General features: G+C 52.8%; 1 protein-coding gene across 2 annotated transcripts; it reads right to left on the bottom strand.

Moving 5' to 3' along the window:
• Positions 1-285: 285 nt before the first annotated feature.
• On the bottom strand, positions 286-18,357 carry CBX7 (chromobox 7). Of its 2 annotated transcripts, none has more exons than XM_082850348.1 (6): positions 18,111-18,357; positions 15,833-15,876; positions 8,275-8,340; positions 4,206-4,272; positions 1,482-1,554; positions 286-1,088 (listed from the first exon to the last, which is right to left on the bottom strand). In XM_082850348.1, exons 1-6 carry the CDS (start codon positions 18,177-18,179, stop codon positions 931-933), a joined length of 477 nt encoding a protein of 158 aa, XP_082706474.1. In that variant the 5' UTR covers positions 18,180-18,357; the 3' UTR covers positions 286-930. The 2 variants fall into 2 exon arrangements, with proteins under 2 accessions (XP_082706474.1, XP_082706473.1); XM_082850347.1 differs by having other exon boundaries at positions 1,482-1,833.
• Positions 18,358-24,247: the final 5,890 nt, after the last annotated feature.

Consider the following 24,247-nt stretch of genomic DNA (forward strand, 5'->3'; position numbering starts at 1 on the left):
TCCACGCTGACTCGGATAGGTCCTGTCAGGCGAAGTGCTGTGCAAGGTGGGATGAGCGGGGCTGCCTACAGCAAGCTCTTCTGTGCTGTGAATCACTCCCCCCACCACCCCGCCCCGTCCACCCGGTCAGGAGGCTTGCAAGACCCACTGCACACGTCTGCGGACCGGCGCATGCAGTCATGAGGGCGCGAGGGGCCGTGTGCACACACCTGCGGGGCTGGGTGTGCAAGTGAGCAGTTTGCACGGGCCAGGCGATGGAGCTGGGGCGGGTAGCTCTCAGCGATGGAGCTGGGGCGGGTAGCTCTCAGCGGAAGGGGCTTAGCTGTCAGCTGCCCCCAGGGGAAAGGAGAGACCTTTCTGAAGGGGTGGGACGTGCCCAGCAATCTCAAACCCTTCCCAGCCCCTTAGCTCTGTGACCCAATCACTTCTGGTCAAAGCCAGCCTCCATATCCCCCCGCAAAGCTGGAGTGGAAAGTTAAAAATAAAGACCCCTCCCCAAACACACACACACAAAAAGGCAAAGGGGAAACCAACCAGAAAGGCTGGGGTGGGCTGCTTAAGGGGAGGGTTCAGGCCTTCCCATCCTCCTTTAGTCCTGGGGACCAGCTGCTGTCTCTCTAGAGAAGAATGGTGATGGAGGTGTCCGGGGGAGGCTGGTCCTGTCTCCATCCTACCCTGGAGATGGTACCCCAAGTGACAGAGCAGTGCCAGGCCTCCCCAGGCCCAGCCCTGACACAGACCCAAGGCCGCCCTGTAAACGTCCGCGCAGAGAAAGGGGCGGGGCGGTGGGAGAGTGTTGGGATCTTCCCCCCTTCTCCTCATCAATGTTTCTTTAAATAAAATAATTACCCACCCCAACCCCTCCCCATTTCTGGAAGTCCCCACCCCAAGCCCAAAAGAAAACAGTTGAAGAAGAGTAAAAATGGTGATTCAGAACTTCCCGCTGCGGTCTCGGAAGAAGCCCTCAGCTGCCTGGGCCTCGCGGAAGGTGACGGTGATGGAGTTGGCGGTGATATCGGTCACTGTCACTTCACTTGAGGGGAGCGTGGGTGTCCAGGAGGGGGGCCCCTCGGCCAGATCTGCGTCTGCTGCAGCCACGGGACAAAGACACACAGACAGACGGGGGACAGCGTTGGCAACAAGGTGGGGAAGGTGGGCGTGGGTGGCAGCTTGTCGACCACCTCCCACCCCACCCCCAACAACTGATTTTCTTCTGAGTCTCCAGCCAGGTCAGGGCCTAGTTCAAGGCTGGACACACAGGAAGACGTCACTACATGTACCTTCCCTGGCTGGACACGAACTCTTCCCGAGTGGGACCACGGAAAGAGCTCTGGGCTTGGTGCCAGGGTCCCTGCAGGCTCTGTGGCCTCAGGAGCACCCAGGCCCTCTCTGGGCACTGGACCAGCTGGACCTGAGGACTAAAGGGACCCTTCCAGCTCTGAGGGTCCCTGGGTCTGAGCCTCGGGGCTGGGCCGCCTTACCCTCCTCTTCAGGGGGCTGCTCAGCAGGCTCCCACTCGCTGGCCGCCTGCAGGACGTCCGGGGCCGCTGACTCCTGCAGGAAGAGCTCCCGTCGATGGCTGTGACTCTCCAGGTTGGGCCCGCGGGGCGGGAACTTCTTGCGTGAGAGCCGCAGGTACTTGTGGGCCTTGCGGGGCTTGCGGAGCGGGAAGGGCAGGGTGGGCACCAAGGGGCCCTTGTCCACCAGCTCGGGTGCCCCCGCCTTGACCACCCCCTCGGGGCTCCCGCTGCCGAGTGGGCGCGTCAGGGAGAAGCAGAGCTTCTCCTTGCCCTTGGCCTTGTGGGAGCTCCGCAGGTCCATGCTGTACAGCCGCTGCGGGGGCAAGCCAGGGCACGGCGGATCAGCCCTGCCCTCCCACCCACTGCCGCGCCTTTGCTCGTGCCGGCCCTCCCGCCCGGGGTCCTCTTCCCCGTGTTTCAGGGCTCAGAGCCAGCCGGCATCCCGCCCCTCACCCCAGCCCAGAGCGCTCCCCCTGACCAGCCCCAGCCCTGGGACCTGGCCCAGCTAGCCAAGAGGCCTCACAGTGCGGCCTCGCCTCCCAGGGCCCTGTAAGTGGCTCCGGGACGGGGCCTCGGGGCACGTTCCTTTGGTCCATGGCGGAGGCACACAAGCGGTACAAGGTGAAAACTGACCAACAAAAAACACACCTGCATTTATGAGGCAGATAAATTAAGGAGTTATTCTTCATTACAGGGGAGGAATCTTTGCTTCTAAAGGACCCCCAAAAGCTGAAACGGCCAGCTCGCTAGGGAAATGGTGTGAGGCACGGGGCTCTGAAGCTTCCTGGGAAAAGTTAACCAGGGGTACACATGGCACCGGGGTGCACCATGTCACCCAGCCACAGGAAGGTCTGCCAGCAGCCTGCAGACACCCCTCGATTCCCCCTGGACTCTCCTGGGCTCTGAGCCGCAGGGGGGCCCTGGCTGGGTCCAGACATCTGCTGCCCTGCCTCCTTCTTGCTTAAATGGGCTGGAGGGCACATTCTTCTGCCATTCAAAGACTGAAGTTTTATAATTTGTGCATTTGTCTTACTGACTTTTGGGGGAAATTTATACAAACCCAAGAAAAATCCTTGGTGCTAAGATGTTGGGGGGGCCTGGATCACTCTGGGACAGTAGCTTCTCCTGCTACCTGTCACCAGAGGCCAAGAGTTCCCAGGAAGAGAGTGAGGCCAGCAGATAGGAACTGTAGGTCAAACATCTCCAGTTGGGGGCAGAGATCACATGTGCAAGTTCCATTCCTCAGTCCCACCAGCTAATCCCCATCACTCAGCATGGGGCGCAGGTTGTCATGGTGATGGGAGGAGAGTTGAACTGGGAGGAGACTGTGAAGATACTGCAGTGCTAAGAGGGCTTATCCCATATGCAGCTTTATCAAAACCCACCCCTTCAGCCTGGCTCATACACCATCACAGGCCTCGTAACTCTCATACAGTTCTGTCCTTCTCTACCTCACCATGAGAGAATTACAGCTACTAACGGGTCCAGGAGCACCAGGACTCAGATCTGGGTTTTAATCCAGCTGTGTGACTCTCGATGGAATGGACAGGAGGTTGGACATGGCTCACACTGCACGTGGACCAAGAAGCCTTATTTTTTGGCTTCAAATTCCCGGGTGGGCCTTATTAAATTAAGGACAGCAGGTATTCTTATCATCCCGATTTTACAGATAAGAAAACTCAAGCTCAGAGATTTGCCTCAAATCACATAACTACATCACTTCAGACTCCATCCTCTTTTCAGTGCGAACCAGTGAAAGTAGCAAAGTGTCCCCAAGACCTGGGTAACACGGGCTGCCAGTCTTGTGGCAGAGGGCTTCTTCTCACTCAAAATGACACATTTCTAGGGAATTCTCTGGTGGCACAGTGGTTAAGAATCCGCCTGCCAATGCAGGAGACATGGGTTTGAGCCCTGGTCCGGGAAGATCCCACATGCCGCGGAGCAACTAAGCCTGTGCACCACAACTACTGATCCTGTGCTCTAGAGCCCCCAAGCCACAGCTACTGAGCCCGTGCGCTGCAACTACTGAAGCCCGCGCGCCTAGAGCCCATGCTCCGCAACAAGAGAAGCCACCGCGATGAGAAGTCCGCGCAACGCAACGAAGAGTAGCCCCCACTCGCCGCAACTAGAGAAAGCCTGCGTGCAGCAACCAACACCCAACGCAGCTAAAAAAATAATAATAATAAAAAGTAAATTAAAAAAATTTTTTTAAATAATTTAAAAAATGATACATTTCTAGACCATTCCAAGGCTATGGTTCCAGAATTCTATGAATCTCCTTTTCTTGGATTCTAAAATTCCAGACGCCCCTGTTCCCTCTTCTAAAGTTTATGCTTCTAAGATTCTCAACTACTACAATTTTGTATTTTGGGGACTTGGAGCATCAAGATTCTAAGCTTTCAGAATTCTAGGATCCCGTAAGCCATACACCCACCCTCCCTCCCTCCACAGTACCTTCCACCCACGGTGTCTTCCAGGGGCACCAGCCCCACATTCTGACTTTTCCCAACTCCTCCCATTGAAACTTACCCACTAAGTGCCCCGCCCCACCCCACAGTGTCCTGGGTGGAGCCGAGGAGGGTTAGTGGTTCCGCAGAACTATCCAGTGCAAATGCACGGATGGGCAGGGGCTGGTGGGAGGAGCAAGGGGGCCCTGTGGGCGGGCACCAGAGCTGGTGGGGTTACCTGCAGCAGAAGCCGCTTGGGTTTCGGACCTCTCTTCCTATACCCCGATGCTCGGTCTCTCTCCTCCCTGGGGTGCAAAGCAGATGGCAGAACAAAAGGAAACACTGTTGACATTTAAGGGAAAGTAAGGCATCCGCTCCACCCAGCTCTCTGCTGTCTATGGGGGAGGGGGACACCCTCCACAGGCCACCCCCTAATCCTGGGGTAGGGCTCCTCACTTTAGACCATAACAATGGGGTCGTGTGTTCAACTCCCAGGGCTGCATCTTCCCACCTGACTAAAGGTGAGGGCACAGCGACTGGTCCCAATTGCTAGAGGTGGGACTCGGGGGACATCTCCAAAAATATGTGGGTCTTCACGGCCCCAGGGTCATGCCAGACCTCTTCTCTACATGCACTGGGAACAGCCCCCAAAACAATGTAGTTCCAGTTTCCACGCTTAGGAGACATCTACAGAAACCTGTTAATTCAATTTGCCTTGAATGCCCCAGGGGGACTGATGAGAATGGCCACGAGTCCTTTCGCAAGCGAAGTTCTGCCCAGACCTCCCCCCAGTCTGGCATCTCCACGAACCTGGTGGGGAGGACAGGCCCCCATTTGTCTGTATCATCTGGTTGGGGAAGGGGAGAAAAACTAGCCTGCGTTCAGTCCCCAGTAGATGCCAGACTCTCTGCCGGATGCCTTCCTCCCATCACAAACACACAAGGCACAACCTGAGGACGCAGACAGAGCCACACACAACACACCAGACAACACCCCAAAGACGCCAACAATGTGCTGGAAGTGATGGGACAATTCAAAGTCGTTTCATTCTGTTTCACTTCATTCCACTCATGCCGTCTGTGGCCTTGGTCCAGTCTCTCAGTCTGAGCCAAGCTAAGCCAGTGCATCCGTGGAGCCTGTTTCCACTGTTGGTCCCTCCTCGAGGCAGTGGCTGCCACCCCCTTCCAGACATCAGACTCCAGGGACACTGGGGGGAGGGCTCTCCCTCCCTCCCCACGGAGTCAGCTTCGGCAGGTCTGCCGTGGGGCCCTAGAACCAGCATTCGAGAGAAGCACCCAGGGCGTGGGATACCCACACCAAGCCAGGCCTCCCAAGCCCTGGAGGGTGCGAACCTTAACTCAGAGCCTGGTGCTGGGCGCCAGGACACCCTGTTCCAGGCTCAGCTCTACCTGACCCACAGGAGACCTTGGCTGGTCACTTTCCCTCTCTGGCCCTCAGTTTTCTAGTCTGGAGAAAGAGCTTCCCTTCTCAGCTGGTCCCCGGGGCCCCTGGGAGGAGCAAGAGAGGTGCCCGGCATTTCTCAAAGTGGGGGGTAGAAAGACTAAAATAATAAAGAGGAAGAGAGAGGGAAGAAAAAAATAAAGAGGAAGGGAAGGAGGAAGTAGAGAGAGGGAAAAAGGAAAGGGCCTGAGGGAAAAGAATAAGAATAATATGGCTTTATTATATAAGTGTTATTTATTATTATTTTTATTATTATGTCCTGCACACTTTGTACAAGGCACTGCTCTCAATGCTTTAACTCTCACAGCCACCCTATGAGGGAGGCACATTTTCTATCATTTTATAGCTAAAGCACAGAGAGGTTAAGCCATTTGCCTGATGCCACAATTCTGACAACTTCTGCCACTAGTGAAGATGCTGAGCTCTGGGCTCCAGGCCTGGCGAGATCAGGCCTGCAGCCCAGGCCACATGACCTGGCTTCCCATCTGTAGCACCCCTGCTCCTGCCCTGCAACCGTGGGAGTGGGGGGGCGGGGGGGGTGCAGGGAGCTTCCATTCTGTCCAGTCCTTACCTACCCAGGGCCCATCAGTGTCCAGGGCTGTGGGGATCGTGGTCCCACAAGCCCTCAGTGCCCCACTGGCCCCTCCTGGGATGCAGGGACTCCCCATTAGAGCCCCCTGGCCCGACTCCTTCTGAGTTTCTTAAAAACCCTGCAAAGCAGGTGTTAAAATGGTCGTCACCCCGCTTCCACCTCCTTCTCACCAAGACCCAGAGAGAAAGAGGAAGTCAAATCACACGGTGGGTCTGTAGAAATCCCCAAGCTCCTCATTTGTTCCTTAACTACGGACTTTTCTGACTCATTGAAAGCAACATCCGAATCCTCTACCAGGACTCACGGGGCCCTCCCTGAGCTGCACGCCCACCCCTTCAGCTGCCCCTGCCCCTGCCCCTCCCCCAGACGCCCCACCCCTGCCCAGCTCACACCACTCCAGCTGGCCACACTCGGAGCCACGCTTGCCTCCATGCAGTTCCTCAGCCCAGGGCCTCTGCATCACTTTCTTGGGTGCTCTTCACCTGGATGGCCTTCTCTAAAATACCTACTGGGGTCCTTCCCTCACTTAGCTCAGGTCTCTGGTCAAATGCCACCACCTAACCATCCCACTGAAAGCAGCGGCCCCGTCCTGACCCTGTCTGTGCAGCAGTCAGCACGTCGGCATCTATACATTTACTGGTGTACTTTTCACTGTAGGACTCCACACTGGAATGTAAGCCCCACGAGGGCAGGGATGTTTGTTGGTTTTGTTCCTTGCTGTGCCCCAGTCCCTGGAACAGTGCCTGGCACACAGTAGGACCTCAATAAAGATTTGTTGAACAAATGAAAGAATGAACTAGCTGACCCCTAATTACCATCAGGAAGACATTTGCCCGTGTGTGCCCACACCTAATGGTTTGCGGAGTGCTTTCACAAGCCTTTCCTCCCCATGAGAGCCCTTGAGGTCAGCACTGTTCTCCCCATTTCACAGACAGAGAAGCTGAGAGAGGAAAAAGGTCCTGTGCAGCACCTCACAGCTGGTGAGTGGAAGAGCCAGGATTTGATCCAGGCCTCTGACACCTGCCCAATGCTCTCCTTACCACAATCCAGGACATTCCACAGGGCTCTCTCAGTGTCACAACCCTTTTGGATCAAGGCCCCACCAGCACTCGGGAACCAGAAAGAAGCTGTGGGACAGGAACACTGTGATTTTTAAAGGAAAGAGCAGTGGGAACGTTTCCTTTGAATCAGCAGCGGGAGACCTCCTGTGGGAGAAGCGGTCAGCAGGGGGCGAGGAGGGGCAGAGGAACGGCATCACTGGGACTCAGGAGCCCCACCCAGGTTAAGTCCTACTTGGGCTGCCTCCCAGCTGCGAGGACCCTGGACAAGCCCCTTAGCTCTTCAGAGCCTCGGTCTCCTCATCTGTCAGATGAGACCCTCATCCCTGTCTCAGGCAGTTGCTAAAAGGAACCAAATAAAAATGATTTTATAAAACGGTCCCGCACTGTACAGGGTGGATGGGTTGGGGAGAGGCAGAAAGACTGGGCAGCCTGCCGGCAGGGAGGCCAATAACGCTGGGGCTCATGCAGCAGAAGGGAATGGCTAGGTTATGCTCAAAAGGCCCTCCCACCAGGAGAAACAACATTTTTCGCAGAAGCTCCCCGCTAAGGTGTGCCGTCATGGCCCATGGGACGAGCTGCCAATCACTAAGCAACCCTTGGAAGAGCACTTGCAGCAGGGCACTGGCAGACGCGGCAGTCTGAGACCTGGGGGCAGCTTTGCCCACGGCCTCCCAGCTAGGAGGTAGCCAAGCAGGAGGGACCGGAACCCAGCTGTCCTGGCTCCAAAGCCACACTTCCTCCCCTGGCCTTTCTTGAGAGCTTCATCAAACATGGTGGAGCATCTGTAGGGGGGAACCTCCCTCTGGCCCATCACTGGGCATGATTAATACTGCTGCCCCTCGCACGCATGGCATCTCTACGCCCATTTTCACCTTCTTCACGGCAATTGAAAGCCCTGCCTTCTGGGGAAATCGGGGCAGGTGCTGTTGGGGGTGGCCTACAACAGCAGAGAGACAGAGGCCTGGGGTTGTTAGCGGAGTGGCTGACATCACCCACAGCCGGAAAGGGACAGGGCCCTCAGCTGCCCTGGGACCTGGTGCCCAGCACCTGCCCCCAGCTGCGGACGAGACCCGGCAGTCCCTGCCAGACCCCTGCCCCCAGTGGCCAGTGTTCGGAGCCAAGCCAGCAGCAGCTGCCTGTGAAACCTCAGCGCCTGCCGTCCACCCAGCCCCCTGGCAGGCTGAGCCCCTTACTTCTCCTCATAGGCCATGACCAGGCGGGGGTCCAGGATGTGCTCCTCCGGTTCCCACGTGCTGTACCTGGGGAGAGAGACAAGGGGTCAGAGCTGACCTGCCCCCTACCCCACCACCCCCCATTCAGAGGCCGCAGCCGCTCCACCAGGCCCACTTGCCTGCAGGACTTTGCCCCTTCCTGATCCAGTGTTAACTGTCGCCTAATCCCATGAACTGTCCCTGGCTACCAGGGTAGGTCGGAGGCCTCCTGGGGGCTTGCATGACACCGGAACTCCCCTCATTCTGAGCGCTGATCACACCACCCTATAAGTGATCGCGTCCAACTCCGAACTAGATCCCCATGTTCACTTCAGGTGAAGAGGGCAGGCCCCATATGTCCCCTGATTCCCTTCCTATGAGAGTCAAGAGCATGTGGTGAAGAGCTGTGGCTCTGGAGCCAGACTGCCTGGGTTCAAACCCCAGCTCTGCCCTGGCTAGCTGTACAACTTTAAACAATTTATTCATTGTCTCTATGCTGATTTCCCCATCTGTAAAGGTCTCTTGTGCTGATTAAACATGTTCACGTATCTAAGTGTTTAGAGCAGCGCCTGGTGCACAGGAAGTGCTCTGTGCTTATTACTGTCACCATCCCTGGCCCCCCTGATGCCCCAGCCCCAGTGGGCCCTCTGCCCAGGCTGAGCTGCTCCGTCCTCCTCCTTGGAACACATCTGTACCATCAAGGCCAGGTCTGAAGTTCCCTTCTCAGGTGGGGCCTGGCACACAGCAGGAACTTGGTAAATGTTCAGTGACTGAATGGTACAGTGTCCTACAGCAGGCCCCTAGGTCTTTCCACGAGGGACCTTCCACCACTCTCAGGCCAGACAGCATTCCCTGCTGGGACAGAACTGGGCATTTCCAGAGTTCAGCCATCCTCCTTCCACCCGCACGATTATTTACTTTTACTTATTTATCTGCCTTTAAATTAGCTCACTTGGGAATTCCCTGGTGGTGCAGTGGTTAAGAATCTGCCTGCTAATGCAGGGGACACGGGTTCGAGCCCTGGTCCAGGAAGATCCCACATGCTGCTGAGCAACTAAGCCCGTGCGCCACAACTATTGGACCTGCGCTCTAGAGCCCGCAAGGCACAACTACTGAGCCCGAGTGCCACAACTACTGAAGCCCGCGTGCCTAGAGCCCATGCTCCGCAACAAGAGAAGCCACCGCAATGAGAAGCCCGCGCACCGCAACGAAGAGCAGCCCCTGCTCGCCACAACTAGAGAAAGCCCGCGCGCGGCAACGAAGACCCAATGCAGCCAAAAATAAATAAATAAATAAATTTATGTACAAAAAAAATTAGCTTGCTTTTTAAAAACATTTTATTTTAAAAGCAAACTCTTTATGACTTCCATAAGTGGAAAAACCAGGATGACTCATCATAAACAGATGCTAATACATTAAAAAATTTTAATATAAAAACATATATATGGGGATTCCCTGGTGGCGCAGTGGTTAAGAATCCGTCTGCCAATGCAGGGGACACGGGTTCGAGCCCTGGTCCGGGAAGATCCCGCATGCGGCGGAGCAACTAAGCCCATGCGCCACAACTACTGAGCCTGAGCTCTTGAGCCGCAACTACTGAGCCCACGTGCCACAACTACTGAAGCCCGCGTGCCTAGAGCCTGCGCTCCGCAACAAGAGAAGCCACCACAATGAGAAGCCCATGCACCGCAACGAAGAGTAGCCCCCGCTTGCTGCAACTAGAGAAAGTCCGCGCCCAGCAACAAAAACCCAACGCAGCCAAAAATAAATAAATTTATTAAAAAAAAAAGAAAAAAAATCATTAAAAAACAATCCAAGTCCTGATAACTGTTTAAAAAAAATATATATATATATATGTATGGGTGTATATATATGCATGCATACAAATACACATATAATCATAAAAACACATATATATGTAGATGTATGTACCTGGGCGTATATAAACAAAACCAAAGCAATGGACTGTGATTCTGGCCAAGACTGCACCCAGGACAGCGGGATAAGGAGGGAGGTGAGGGAATTTCCTGGTGGCCCAGTGGTTAGGACGCCAAGTTTTCACTGCCAAGGGCCTGGGTTCAATTCCTGGCTGGGGAACTAAGATCCCACAAGCCACGTGGCACAGCCAAAAAATAAATAAATAAAAGAGGGAGGTGAGTAGGTATTAGGGAGGTATTGCGAGGCAGAGAGAGGCCAGGCAGAGCCCCTGCCCCTGCTGCCTTCTACCAGCCAAGTTTAAACCTTCATCTTCAACCATCCTGGTTACTGTGAAACCTAAAAGTAGTCCAATCAATATTTAAACAACAAGCTGCCCAAGGACAGAACCCTTCTTTCCTTTCTTTCACTGACACTTCTGCACACTTACTTCGTGTCGGGCCCCGTGGACTCAGCAGTGAAGGTCCATGCCCAGAGTGCCGCACGCCCAGCCTGAGCAGGCACCGCCACAGCTCCTTTCCTTTGCACGCGCTGTGCTCTCCTCCTGGAGGGCCCCCTTCCTCCAGTGAACTCCTCATCCTTTAAGAATCAGGTCCTTGTAGCTTTTCCTGACATCCTCTCCTAGCTGTCCTACTCCCAGCAGAATGAACCCTCCCCTCAGCTGCTCTCCAGGGCCCTATTATCGCACTGGGCACCTGCCATCCTTATTGGTGAATCATCCTTATTGGCGAATCAAGCTGGTGTCCTGGCTGGCAGGTTGTAACGCCTCGCCAGAGTGCCCAGCCCAGCCCCCAGCCCCCAGGTGTTCTGGGAATGGCTGCAGAAGGCACTGAAGAATTTTGCTCACCCTGGAGAAATGCTGAAAGTGAAACTGAGATTTTTTTTTATAGTTTGGGTAAAGCCCAAACTGAAAGCAACCAGAAGCTGGCAGAGACTTCAAACCTTCCTCCCCTCCCCCAAACAAAGGTTGAATTTCCTCGACTTTAACTAGTAAGAAGAGAGGGGGAATTTTGTGTTCCTCCAGTGTCCTCTGCCTGGCCCTCCCTTTTTCTCTAGCTGTGGATGTTTCTCTTCAGTGCTCTAGTCCTCTCTGCCCTGCCCACTTCCCCACTGCCCTGCCCACTTTTTGTTGATGCAACTGCTCTGTGGTTACTGGCAAGTCCCTAACCTTCTCTGTAGTTCAGTTTCCTCATCTTAAGAATCACCACCACCACCACCACAACAGCAAGGTGCCAGAGCAGACTACTGCAAGGACGCATCCATTCCTTGTAACACCCTTACGAGGTAGGTTACAGATGTTACAAATGAAGAAACTGGGGCAGAGAGGTTAAGCATCTTGCCAAGATCACCGGGCCAGGAAGTGGCCAATCTGTGGTCAGAACTCAGTTGAATCTTGGCCACCCTCTCCCTTTGGCTCTCTCACATGTCGAGGTAAATGGCCCCTCACCGGGCTGTAACGTCCATAGGAGAGGGGCACAGTCTGATTGGCCACGTCTTCAGTGTCTGACCCGGGGCTTGGCACACAGCGGGTGCACAGAAAGGGAGAGACTTGGCAGCTGGAGGCCTGGCCCCTTTCGGTGCTGCGGAAAGGCGGGCGGGGCGTTGCACAGGCGCCTCACCCTCTCGGACACCCCGGCCCTCCTAAACAGGAGGCCATCAGCGGCCCTCCGCAGCGTGGGAAGCCAGAGACCACAGCGAGGGCAAACACGCTTTGCGAACAGCCGGGCACAGGAGGGCGCAGCCGGCGAGGCCCGCGGCCTGAGACTTCGGGGTCTAGGTCTCCGGGCCGCCGGCTGGGCGGGAACCAAGCACGGCGGACAGCAGGCTCCATCCACATCGCAGCGCCGCGCGCCCCGACCCCCAGAGTCGGGCAGCCGCGCGTGCACACGCACGCACGCAGCGCGGGAGCGTGCGCGCAGATTACCCGGCCTACTGATGGGGGGCGGGGCGGGGGCGGGGGCGGGGACGGCGCGCACCGGCTCCGAGGTAAACACGACCACGTGACCGCCGCCCCGCCGCCCCGCCCCACCCCCCACGCCCGCCACCGGAGCCGGGGTAAACAGGCTCTCGGCCGCCCCTCCTGGGCCCCGCCGCGTAGGCTCCCGCCGTGCCGGGGGCGGGGCGCCCTGCAAAGCCAGGCCCGCCCCAGCCCCCGACTCCGATTTAGATTCGCCCAAATGAGAAGCAGCGCAGCGGACTCCCGAAGGCGGCGGTGAGCAAGTGACTCCGCTGCTCGGGCCTCCGTTTTCTCATCCGTGAAGCGGACCTACCAATAGTCCCTGTCTTTTAGGGGTGATGTGACGATTAGATGTGTTAAGCCACATAAAGCACTTAGAGCAGTGTGGTACATAATAAAAGCAAACAAGCATTTATTAAATCAATATATATCAAAAGCCTGGAGAGCGCAAACACACACCTGCCAGGGCCAAACCGAGGACTCTGTGCTGCCACTACTCAACCTGGCCTTGGAGGAGAAAGAAGAGCCTCCTCTGCGTCTGGCACTGTTACGAACCCTTTCTTGTCTCAGGCAGCCTTCCACAGGGCTCCATGAGGCTAGGGCCCCATTTTACAGGTGGGGAAATGGAGGTGCCCATAATTCAAATCCTCCCACCTTTATGACCTGGGGCAAGGACGCCTCTGCTGAGGGTTTCTGTCTCCCCATCTGTACGATGGGTTGCCGTTAGGCAATTACAGGGGCCAATGCCTGATCTTAATAGGGGCTTACTGATAGGCAGCTTGGTTATTGCTGTACCCTGATACACCGACAATATCACTACTGAAGCTCTATGGAGGCGGTCCTCCCCACAAATGGCGTAGCATTCACAAGTGGGTAAGAACGGAGGGAAGGAAAGCGTTTCCAAAGAGGAGCAGCAGGGTCCTGGGCAGGCTGAGATGAGAGTGGGGCATGTGAGCATCTCTGTGGTGCTGACAGCATGTAGCTGATTATTTAACATCCTCTGCCCTGTGCCCCCAGCCCCTCCCTGTGCCATTTGCTGTTCCTTCCAGAACAAGCAAGATAGCTCCTCTACCCCATCTGCTGGGGAGGAAGGGCAGTCATTTGTCTGCTGTTGGGGAGAGAAAAGAGGCAAAGCACCCAAAGGTTTAACAGGGGCCTGGCACAGAGTGAGTGTCCGTTTAAATCATGGCTTCTGTTATTAACATGAGCCTCCCTGCCCAGGGGGCGGAGGGTGCTGGGGAGCAGGAGAATCTGACTCCCCTCCCACCCAGGCTATCACTGCCCTGCCCTAGCCAAGGCTCCCAGGCCTGCAGCGGGCAGCCTGCCCAGCTACCTGCTCCCCATCCACTTTCTCAGCCTCTTCCTCAAGCAAAGCCCCCTGAGGAGGAGAGACTGAAGACCAAGTGGGTTACAAAGGAGCCCTGGTTCTCCTGATTCTCCCTGTGACTGAACCTGTTTTCCCCCAAGTGAAGCGGGGTGGCACAGTGGATGACATAAAGTGGGCACCATGCTGCACCAGGTTGGCAGTTATATTACTGTATGTAACTCCCCTCTCTGGGCCTCAGTTTCCCCATTTGAAAAATGAGAGGACTGATCTCAATGATTGCTAAGGCTACTTTGGGCTCCTGTGAGGAGCAGACGCCCCCAGACCCCTCGCCCGGCTGAGGGGAGACCTAGAAGCCTGAGCTGTGTAACTTACTATTAATAGCAAACGTTCACTAAGTGCTTGGTCTGGGCTAAGCATGCATCAGGTACCCTATATCCATCATCTAATCCTCACAACACTGTTGTGCTGGAGGATTTATTCCAATCTGGAGATGGAAGCAGAGGTCCTGCCATGTTGGGGACTTGCTAAAGGGCTCCCAGCTGTCTGGCTGTGAGCCAGGCCAAGAACCCAGGATCAAAGTATAGGGGAGCCAGAAATGCCCCAGGTCATCTGGCCAAACAGGGCTTCCAGGACTCCCTTGGAGCGGGGAGTGTCACAAAAAGCAGTCATGAGGGCCCATCTGGTGGTCTCAGCATGTTAGGAAACAAGTGGGCCCCAGGTTCGGGGGCACAGGCCAGGAGAACCATGGAGGGACTGCTCTTGGAATGCCAGGTCCTTCCCCTGACTGAAGCTCTGATGGGCAGACGTATTCATTCAGGATTAATAAAAGTGGGGGAAGGAACTTTAAATAGATAAAAACCTCTGTTTAGAGAAGGGAGTCTACAGAGCAGGAAAACTAGCCAACGGTGCCTTGAAGGCCAACAGGCTGGTGTCCCACTGGGACGCAATGCCTTCTGGCGCGGAAGCTAAGAGGGGAGTGAGTACCCAGGGAGTATGCCCACCTTGAACATGTTCCTTTTCTAGCTTTCCACCTCCTCTTACCAGCCCCTTCACCCAGACCAGAAGCCCACCTTCGTCTGCCCAGTGGAGGAGGGGATTATCCTTCAGTCCCAGGGGTTTGGCAAGGGGCAGCAGGAATGGATGAATGCATTATCTGGTTAACCAGCCACCAACCCTAATCATCACGATGCCTGCAGGCCACCCTGAACACACCCCCAGGCCTTTCACCCCACAAAGTGAAGGAGCCTGTGAGAAGAGAGCAGGGCCTGGACTACTGAACCCATTTTGCAGAGAGAGAAGCTGAGGCAGCATGGCCGGTCTTCCTCTCTGCTGTTTCTCACCACCGCGTGTCCAAGACACTCCCAGGACCCAAATACCAGGTCAGCCCCCAACACCAGCACAGCAGAAAGCCCCTGGCACAGACAGCAGGGGCTCTGGACAGAGGGGGATTCCAGGAGTCAGTCTCTAGGAGGCAGGGCTGGGAGGTGGGGCACCCACAGACCAATGGGGAGGCCCCACGACCTGCTCCTTCCCTCCCCTCCCCCAACAACTCCCTGCTGGGAGGTGATTGGTTGGTGAGAAGGTTCCTGATTGGGCCTCAGCGGAGAGGTGGGGCAACTGGGAGAGGTCCTAGACCCAGCTCCCTGGCCCCGCAACTGGGAGATGGAGGAGGCACAGCAGAGATACCTGAAGATGGAGAGGCCCAGTTCAACTCTCAACTCTGCCTCCACTTGCTGTGTGACCTAAGGCAAGCTGCTTACCTTCTCTGAGCCTGTTTCCTCATCTTTAGAGATCAGGACCACAGCTGCCTCACAAGGCTGTACAGGAGCCTGCTCTGTAGACTGGAGAGTGCTGGCCAAAGGCGGGCTCTGTCCCTAGCTATATGGCACTGAGGACTCGTGCCCCACTGGCTAGACTTGTCTTGCCCAACCACACAAACCCCCACCCGGCACTGTACTTGCTGCAGCTTGAGTGCCCCTCCACCTTGCAGGCAGCCATCTCTGAAGCCAAGATGATGGGCCTTCACCTCCTAGGTGCCGGGAAAGGCCAGAAGCAGGGGAGCAGAGGGTCCCACCAGAAGGTGGAGTGCAACACTGAATGGGGCCCATGAGAAGAGAAGCTGGGGCCCACCTTCACCCTCATGTGCTCCAAGCCCCTCAGCTGGCAGAGGGGAAACTGAGGCCCAGAGAAGAGGATGACTAATCAAGGTCTGCTGGCCAATTACTAGAGCAGCTGGAGTGAAAAGTGAGGCAGGAGAAAGGGTAAAAGGTGGATGGAAGGATGTACAGGTAGGCAGACAGAAACACACAAAGAAGCCTTACTTTGGGGGCCATCCTTTCCACTTCACCAGATATTCGACTTTACCCTGGGAAGAAAGAGAGAAGAAGTAGACACGGTGAGATACACAGATGCCCCTACGACCACTTGCACGACAGTAAGGCCCAATCCCCTCTGCAGACAGAAGTCCCTCAACACATACACACTGTCAGGGACGCCCCCCACAAGATCCCCATCAACCAGAGATCCTCAAACTGACCCCCCCAGACGGTCCTCCCTACTAGAACACAGGAGTGCACTGGGCCCCAGACACCTCTGGGGCTCCTGTGGCAGAAGCTTGGAGCCCATGTCACGTGTGGGGAAACAGACCGTGTGGGGACGTGCGTGGCCAAAGATCCAGTGTCCAGTCTCCCGGTGCTAACACCGTAATTCTCCTTCCTTTTTCGATTAGAAGACTCTCCAAGTCCTAGAATACTCCTCCCTGGCATGTCCCACATGGCTCTAGCCCCATCAGCCCCCTCCCTGTGAGAGGCTGCCTCTGGGCCAGAGGTGACAGGCTAGTGACTCCAAGACTCAACTGACTCTCAAGTCAAAAGAACCTGGCAGGACCCCGGAGAAGGCTGACAAAGTCTCCACCTTGAGAAAGGGTGATCGCCCCTCCAGTAGTTAGAAAACAGAGGCAGGTTCCTCCCTTCCTCAAAGGTGACAGGGGCCTTTAAAAGTTCCCAGTCCAACCCCATCTGATGGGTGATACCCCTCCACAGTGGAACTTGAAGACCAAGATATGTCACCTCCTCAGAGAGGCCTGCCCTGGCCACCCTTCCCAACACCCTCCCTCCCGCCTTCCAGTAGTTCTCTTTCAGTGTGGCACACGGCCCCCTTGGAAAGCATCTATATTTATTTCCTCTTTCACTGTGTGTCTCGGCTGCCAAAATGGCAGCTCCACGAGGGAAGGAGCTCCCTCCCAGGGGCTTAGAATGGTGCCTGGTGCACAGAGATACTCAATAAATATATTTTGAATGAATGGCGAAAGGAATGATGCTTCTCACTCTCTGGCACTACCCCTCAGGCCCCATGTAGAAGGGAGTAATTACTGTACCTGCTGAGGCTACACTGCCTGGAAAACATTGAGCTTTGAGGAACAAATTCAAATCGAGGAAACCCTGAGGGAAGGGAGGAGGAGGGGCAGCCCCAACGTGAAGACAGAGCTCAACCCCATTGGAGTTGGGGAAGAAAAGGTCATGGCCCACCTTGACTGTCACCCTTAGATGTCACCCAAGATGCCGGGGCTGAGTTTTCTCTCTTGAAAGATGAGCTGGCAAACAGCCAACTGGAGCTCCTGCTCTACACCCATCTCTAACTTGCTGTGTGACCTTGACCAGGTCACTTCCCCAGCCAGGGCCTCAGTTTGTGCCTTCGTCAAATGGGAGGAGGTGAACTCTAAGACCCCTCCCAGCCCTGCCGCTAGAGCCTCCCATGGGGCTGCAGGGAGGCGATAAGGGAAAAGGATAGTGGTGAGTGCCGGGACAGGAACTTTCCCCAAAGCGTTCCATCTCCAACCTCCAGTCTGGGGCCAGACACTTTGCAGACGTGTGCACAGGAAATGTGCACGGCCAAAGTCCAGGCCCGAGGCGCGGGGACCGAACCTAGCAGAACAGACGCCTCCTTAAATTGCAGGGTGTATGTTTTGGAGGCGAAGGCCAAGGGGGAGGAGCTTTGAGGATGCCCCAGCGCCGTAGGCGGCTCCACTGAGCCGGCCGGGCGGGGCTGGGAGGTGGGGAGGAGAAGACAGAGGGGTGTGCACTGGAAGTGGGGGAGAGACGTGGAGGTGGGGGTGTGGAGGGGATCGAAGTCCAGCAGTTAGACTTAAGAGGCGGGAGGACGCTTTTCCAAAGCTCCGCCTCCAACTTCAAAGGACTTGGCACCAAGAGTCCAGAGTCCTGAGTTCGAGACCCAGCTCCGACGCGAGCACACTAGGCAAGCCGTTTCTTCAACTCGGGCCTCAGTCTCCCCATATTTAGCATGAGGGGAGGATGAGAAAGGATGCCGTTCAGGATCCCTACAGTCCGATCCTAACCTCTAGCTCTGGCGGACTCAGCTGCCCCCAGCATCCTGGGGCGACAACTTTTATTCTACTCTTTCTACAAGGTGGTGGGGGAAACTGAGGCACGGGCTGGGGATACGAGTCCGGCAGCGCGGGGCTGCCTGCCCACCCCCCACCCCCGCTCCACTCTCTCCCTCGCCTCCAGCGCGGAGGGGACAGTGCTGGGGACAGGAGGGGACTCCACAGGGGTCCTGGGAGCCGCCCCCGGGCAGCCTCACCTTCCGCACGCGCTTCTTCCGGATGCTCTCTACGGCGAACACCTGCTCGCCGATGGCTGACAGCTCCATGCGGGGCGGCGGGCGAGCGGGCCCGGGGCCGGGCCGGGCCGGGCCGGGGGCGGAGCTGCGGGGCCGCGGCAGCGGCGCGCGATGCTCGGGCCGGCGGGGTCCCAGTCACCCTCGCCCGGGCGCGCACGCGCACGCGCACGCGCGCACACCCCCTTGCGCTCCCTCACGCCGCCGACGTTCCATTTTTGAACCTGCGCAACGTTTTCCTCGGCGCGCGCGAGCCGGCGAGCGAGCGCGCGGGGCGGGGGCGGAGCGGGGGCTCGGCTCTTGCCGGGCAGGTCACGCCCCTCCTTCATCGGCTCCGCCCCCTCTTGGTCCCGCCCCCTCTGGAGCTCCGCCCCGCCTGGGCCGTCAGTAGCGCGAGGCTCTCGGGATCCGCTAGCACGCGGGACTTATTTGGCGCCGGCGCCGGTCGGCGCGGGGGTGGGACGACATCTTAATACACAGACGTGTTTCCTAAAGTCCTCCCGGTGACTCTGAGGGGCCGGAAACGGCATGGCCCCGGTTGGGCAGATGAGAACATGGGCAGAGCGGGGAGGCCATTTGCCTCACCTCCCACAAAGGATAGACGGGGTCGCGGCGCGGACCCTTGGGCGGCAGGAGGGCGGGGACGGCCGAGGTTTCCCAAGCTGTCCGGGCGTCTCAGCACAGTGGTCTCTCTAGATCCGGGCTCCGGAGCGACGTGGTTTGCCAGCCCTGAGCAGGCGCCTCCACGTATATCCTTCCGTCCGTCCGTCCGTCTGTAGGCGGTCGTGCTGAGACGTCCGGATCGCGCGGCCGCTGCCTCGAGGGCCCCGGCTAGGCAGTACTTGGCGGCAGGTGTGGCCGTGGCAGGTCTAAGGTGCACAGCGGGACAGATGCCCAAGTCCCCAGTCACACGCGCTAGGCGCTCTGCATGTAGTAGGTGTTCGACTGTTTGTGGGATGAATGGATCTTGAGGTCCGGGACCATCTCATTTTCCCCGTTCACTCCAACCTCGTCCTGTCTTCTCTGCCGCGCCACCATTCATCCTACTAGGAGGAACCCGAGTCATCCGTGCCCCGCCGGCTCCCACCGCCTGCCTGCGTGGACCCCAAGTCCTGCCTCTCTGACTTCCTCCCCTCTACACCCCTTGTCCTTTCTCTTGATCGCAGCAACAACCTTCTCACTGCCATCCCCTCTGAGACTGTGTCCACAGTGCCAGAGCCCGCTTTCTAAAATGCACATCTAACTGGGTCACCCTAGTGCTTAAAAACCTTCCACAGCTTCCTGTTCCCCTGTACGCCTCTGTCGGGCGTACAGGTGAGAAAAAAGAAAAAGGATAGATAGATTTACACTGACTTTTCATCAGGAGCAACGGAAGCCAGCCCGAAGGCAGTAGAATGATATATCCAAAGCCCTGAGAGAAATTTCGTGAAATTTTATTTCGAGATTTATGTACCCAGTGAAAATGTCTTTCCAGAACGAGGGGAAATAACATTTACAAATACAAAAACTAAGACTTCGACGCTAGCAGACCCTCCCTAAAGGAAATTCCAACGGAGGGACTAAAGGCAGGAGGAAGATGGTCACAGACAGAGGTCTGATGCAATAGGGAATAAAGAACAATGAAGAACATTGATAATATAAAACAATAACAATGTCTTCTGGATAAAAATAGAATTAAAATACACAACAACAATGGCACAGAACTTGGGTGAGTGGATTAAAGTGTTCCAAGATCCTTCTATTCCTCAGGAGGAAAACGAAAACATATCAAATATACTTAGACTTTGATGAGTTAAGACTGCACGTTGTCATTACCAGGGTAAACAAAAAGAATGAAAATGCAGTGTATAATATTTAGCCAAATTATTAGAGGGAGGAAATAGAATGAAAACATCAATCCAATCAATCCTAAAGCAAGCAAGAATGGAGAGAAAAAGAAATACAAGACAGGTGGGACAAATAAATGACAGTTATAAATTCAAATGTACTATAATTCAATAAACGCAAGTGGACTAAATGTTGTAGTTAAAATAAGAAGATTATCAGACTGGATAAAAATCCAACTATATGCAATTTACAAGAGACATCCACAAGAGACACTTCTAAAACATGAGGATACTGAAAGGGTGAAAGTAAATGTACGGTAAAAAAAAAAAAAAGTATCATTCAAAGGCTAACGAAAAGAAGGCTGGTGCAGGTATTTTAGTATCAGAAAAAAACATCACTAGAGATAAAGAAGGTTACTTCAAAATGAAAATGGTCCAACTGACCAGAAAGATAGAACAATTTCAAATTTGTATGTGAATACCATAGTCTTAAAATATAAGAAACATGAAGAAGAGAACTACACAGAGAAATAGACAAATCCACAATTATAAGGGGAGATTTAAAAACACATCCCTCTGTAATTGGCAGAATAAGCAGAAATATATTCAATAAGGATAATAAGAAGAAACTTGACTAGTGGACTTTTACAGAACACCATGGCTACATCTGCAGAATACTCTCCTTTTCAAGACATATGAAATATTTACAAAAACAGTGAAACTCAAGAAATTTCTAAAGTCTGAAATCATATAGAGTACATTCTCTGACCATAGCACAAATAAGCCAGAGATTAATAACAAAAAGATAACTTCAAAAGCCCCATATGTTTGGAAGTTAAGAAGTGTGTTTCTAAATAAGAGATGGATCAAAAAAGAACTCATGATGGAAATAAGAAAATATTTTAACTGAATGAGAATGGAAATATTACATATTAAAAATTATAGGATACAGCTAAAGCACGACTTAAAGGGGTTTATGGCCTTTAATCCTTGTATTAGAAAAGGGCAAAGGCTGAAAGTAATAAGTAAGCTCCCATCTCAAGAAGCTAGAAAAAGAACAGTACACCAAAGAAAACAAAAGGAAGGACAGAGTAAAGTTAAGAGCAGAAAATAATGAAAAGGATCAGCAAAGAGACATTATTTCTCTGAAAACACTAGTTGTATTGACAACCCGCTGGTGAAATTGATCAAGAGAGAAGGCACCATTCATCAATAACCAGAATGAAAAGCTAAAAAGTATGCGGACACCGAAGAAAAGAAAAGATAAAGATGATTGTGCATAACTTGATTACAATAGCTTTCAAATTTTAATTCCTAGAAAAATATAATTTACCAGCATTAATTCAAGAGGAATGATCACCATCCCTGGTCATAGTACCACAGGATGTAACAACCAGGCACTGGGCATTCATAACAGGTGCCAACCCTAACACTGAACAGAGCCCAAGAGCCCCCTGGCTATGCAGGGATTCACTCTCTGATCTATTTGTCAGCAGATCTATTCGTTAGAAGGTCTGGGGAATCTGGGGCAGCCTTGGAGGGGTTGTTGCACTTAGGGGGTTGGGAGTGGTGGTACGTACCAACTGGTATGAAACTATTTCAGCACTTTAGCAGTCTGACGTTCTGTGACACCAGTGAACATCAGATCTCTGCACAACCATTCAAGGAGTTGAACCAATCATCAGTAATGTTCCCACAAAGAAAATTCCGGCTTCACTGAAAATGGGTCTTCATCTATGAATTATTGAAAGAAGAAAAAATTTCAGTCCTGCCCCAACTTTTCCACATTATAGAAAAAGAGGGAATTCTTCCCAATTCTTTTTATGACAAGGATATTACAAAAAAGGAAAATCATAGACCAATGTCACTCATGAGTACAAATACATAAATCCTAAACAAAACATTAGCAAACCAAATCAGGCAGTATGTAAAGATGATGATGCATTACGACAAACTCAGATCTCATCCAGAAGCGCAAGATTGGCTTAACATTTGAAAGTCGGCCGATATGCAGATGGTAATTAGATTTACTGTGGGGATCGTCTTGCAGTGTATACAAATATCAAATCATTATGTTGTTCCCCTGAAAATAATATAATGTTATATGTCAGTTGTAGCTCAATTTAAAAATCTTGGGGAAAATGCTACCACTCATTAGCAATAAACACTGCAAAGCAAAAGAAAAAAAAAAAAAACGTAATTCACCACATTAAAAGTTAAAGGAGAGGGGCTTCCCTGCTGGCGCAGTGTTGGAGAGTCCGCCTGCCGATGCAGGGGACACGGGTTCGTGCCCCGGTCCGGGAAGATCCCACATGCCGCGGAGCGGCTGGGCCCGTGAGCCATGGCCGCTGAGCCTGCGCGTCCGGAGCCCGTGCTCCGCAACGGGAGAGGCCACAACAGTGAGAGGCCCGCGTACCGCACACACACACAAAAAAAAAATAGTTAAAGGAGAGAGACATATTGTTATCACAAAAGATACCAGGAAAGTCAATATCTGTTTATGTTTTAAAACTTGTACCAAATTAGGAATACAAGGGAATGTCTTTATCCTGGTAAAAGTATCTACAAAAATCCTACAGCAAATATCCTAATTAATGGTGAAATGTTGAAAGCATTCCCCTTGAGATCAGTAACAAGGCAAGGATGGTTGCAATCCCCATTTTCATTAAACGGTGCACAGAATATTCTAGACCTGTGTTATCCAATATGGTAGCCACTAGCCACCTGTGACTACTGAGATTTTGAAATATGACTAGTCTGAATCTAGATGTAAGAGTCAAATTACATACATGTTGGATTTTAAATACTTAGTACAAAAAAAACCCCACACCATAAAATGTCTCATTAATAATTGTATATTTATTACAGACTGAAGCAATAGTATTTTGATACATTCGGTTATATGAACTGTATTAGAAAAATTCATTTCATCTGCTTCTTTTAATTTTTAATGTGGCTATTAATTTTAAAATATACCTGTGGTCTGCATTTAAGACTTACATTCGATTTTACTGAACAATGCTGACCTAGACAGTAACAAAATGAAACAAAGGGAAAAGGATTAGAAATAAATAAAACTGTCATTTTCCAATTTTGTGTAGAAAAATCCAAAAATTCTTCAAAATATTTATTAGAATTAATAAGAGAAGTTAGCAAAATTGTTGGATTAAAAAAGTCAATATGCAAAAATCTTTTGTGTTCCTCTATGCCAGCAGTAAATAATTAGAAAATGAAGTAATATAAGATACCCCTTAAGTATAATAAAAATATGTAAAGTACCTAAGAGTAAATCTACTGATTTATACATCTAGGTCCTTGTGGAATAAAATCATAAGATTTTATTGTGAGACATTAAAGACTATCTAAAAATGGAGAGTTAAGCCATGTTCATGGGTTGAAAGACCCAGTCCTGGAACCATGCGATTCTCCCCAAACTGGTCTATAGAGTCAAGGCAAACCTAACCAAAATCACCACAGGTATTTTCCTGGAACTGGATAAGCTGAATGTAAAATTTATTTGGAAGTGCAAAGGGCTAGGACAAGCCAAGGCACACCTGAAGGAGGAGAAGGGAGAAGAGATGGAGGTGATGGAAGTGTCCCTAGCAGATACCAAGACAATATAAAGCGGAAGCAAATAAGATAGTGAACTATGGACATGAGAACAGACAAATAGGACAATGAAAGCAAAATGAAAGCTCGGAGGAATACAGATACAGGCAAATAGATGGGTCTATCTAGAGAGAGGGAGAGAGAGACTGAGACGCTGGTCAGTGGGTATGAACTTTTCAATAAATGGTGCTGGATTATTAGTTCTCCACATGTGGAAAAAAATGAAACTAGCCCTCCTACATCCCCCAAATTGACTCCAAGCTTCAATGTGAAAGGCAAAACTCTGAGACTTTTAGAAGATGGTATTTTAAAATATCTTTATTAACATGAGGTAGAGAATAATTTCTTACACAAGAAACACAGAACGTAGGTCACATAGGAAACAATCAGTAACTTCAGCTACATTCAAATTATGAATGTTCTTTATCAAAAGACTATGTAGAGAGTGAAAAGATAAAGAAAATATTTAAAACACCATAAATTGACAAGGGAGAATTTGTCAGGAATTCCTGTGAATCAGTTGGAGGATAGAACAAAAATCCAGGAGCAGAGAAGGTGGGCCAAAGACTGGAACGGGCACTCGTAAGGAGGAATCACAAGAGACCAATAAAATGAAAAGCCGCTCAACCTCACAAGTGATGCAAATACAAACCCCCAATGAGAGAC

Source organism: Leucopleurus acutus (genome assembly GCF_964270905.1).
Source record: "Leucopleurus acutus genome assembly, chromosome: 11".
Lineage (NCBI taxonomy): Eukaryota > Metazoa > Chordata > Mammalia > Artiodactyla > Delphinidae > Leucopleurus > Leucopleurus acutus.

What these genes read in the sequence shown, in the direction of transcription:
- CBX7 (XM_082850347.1), bottom strand. Translation starts at nt 18,179, where the DNA reads ATGGAGCTGTCAGCCATCGGCGAGCAGGTGTTCGCCGTAGAGAGCATC. An exon ending in GGAAGAAGCGCGTGCGGAAG is followed by an intron (nt 15,877 to 18,110) that starts GTGAGGCTGCCC and finishes CTTTCTTCCCAG; the next exon opens with GGTAAAGTCGAATATCTGGT. An exon ending in TGGAAAGGATGGCCCCCAAA is followed by an intron (nt 8,341 to 15,832) that starts GTAAGGCTTCTT and finishes CTCTCTCCCCAG; the next exon opens with GTACAGCACGTGGGAACCGG.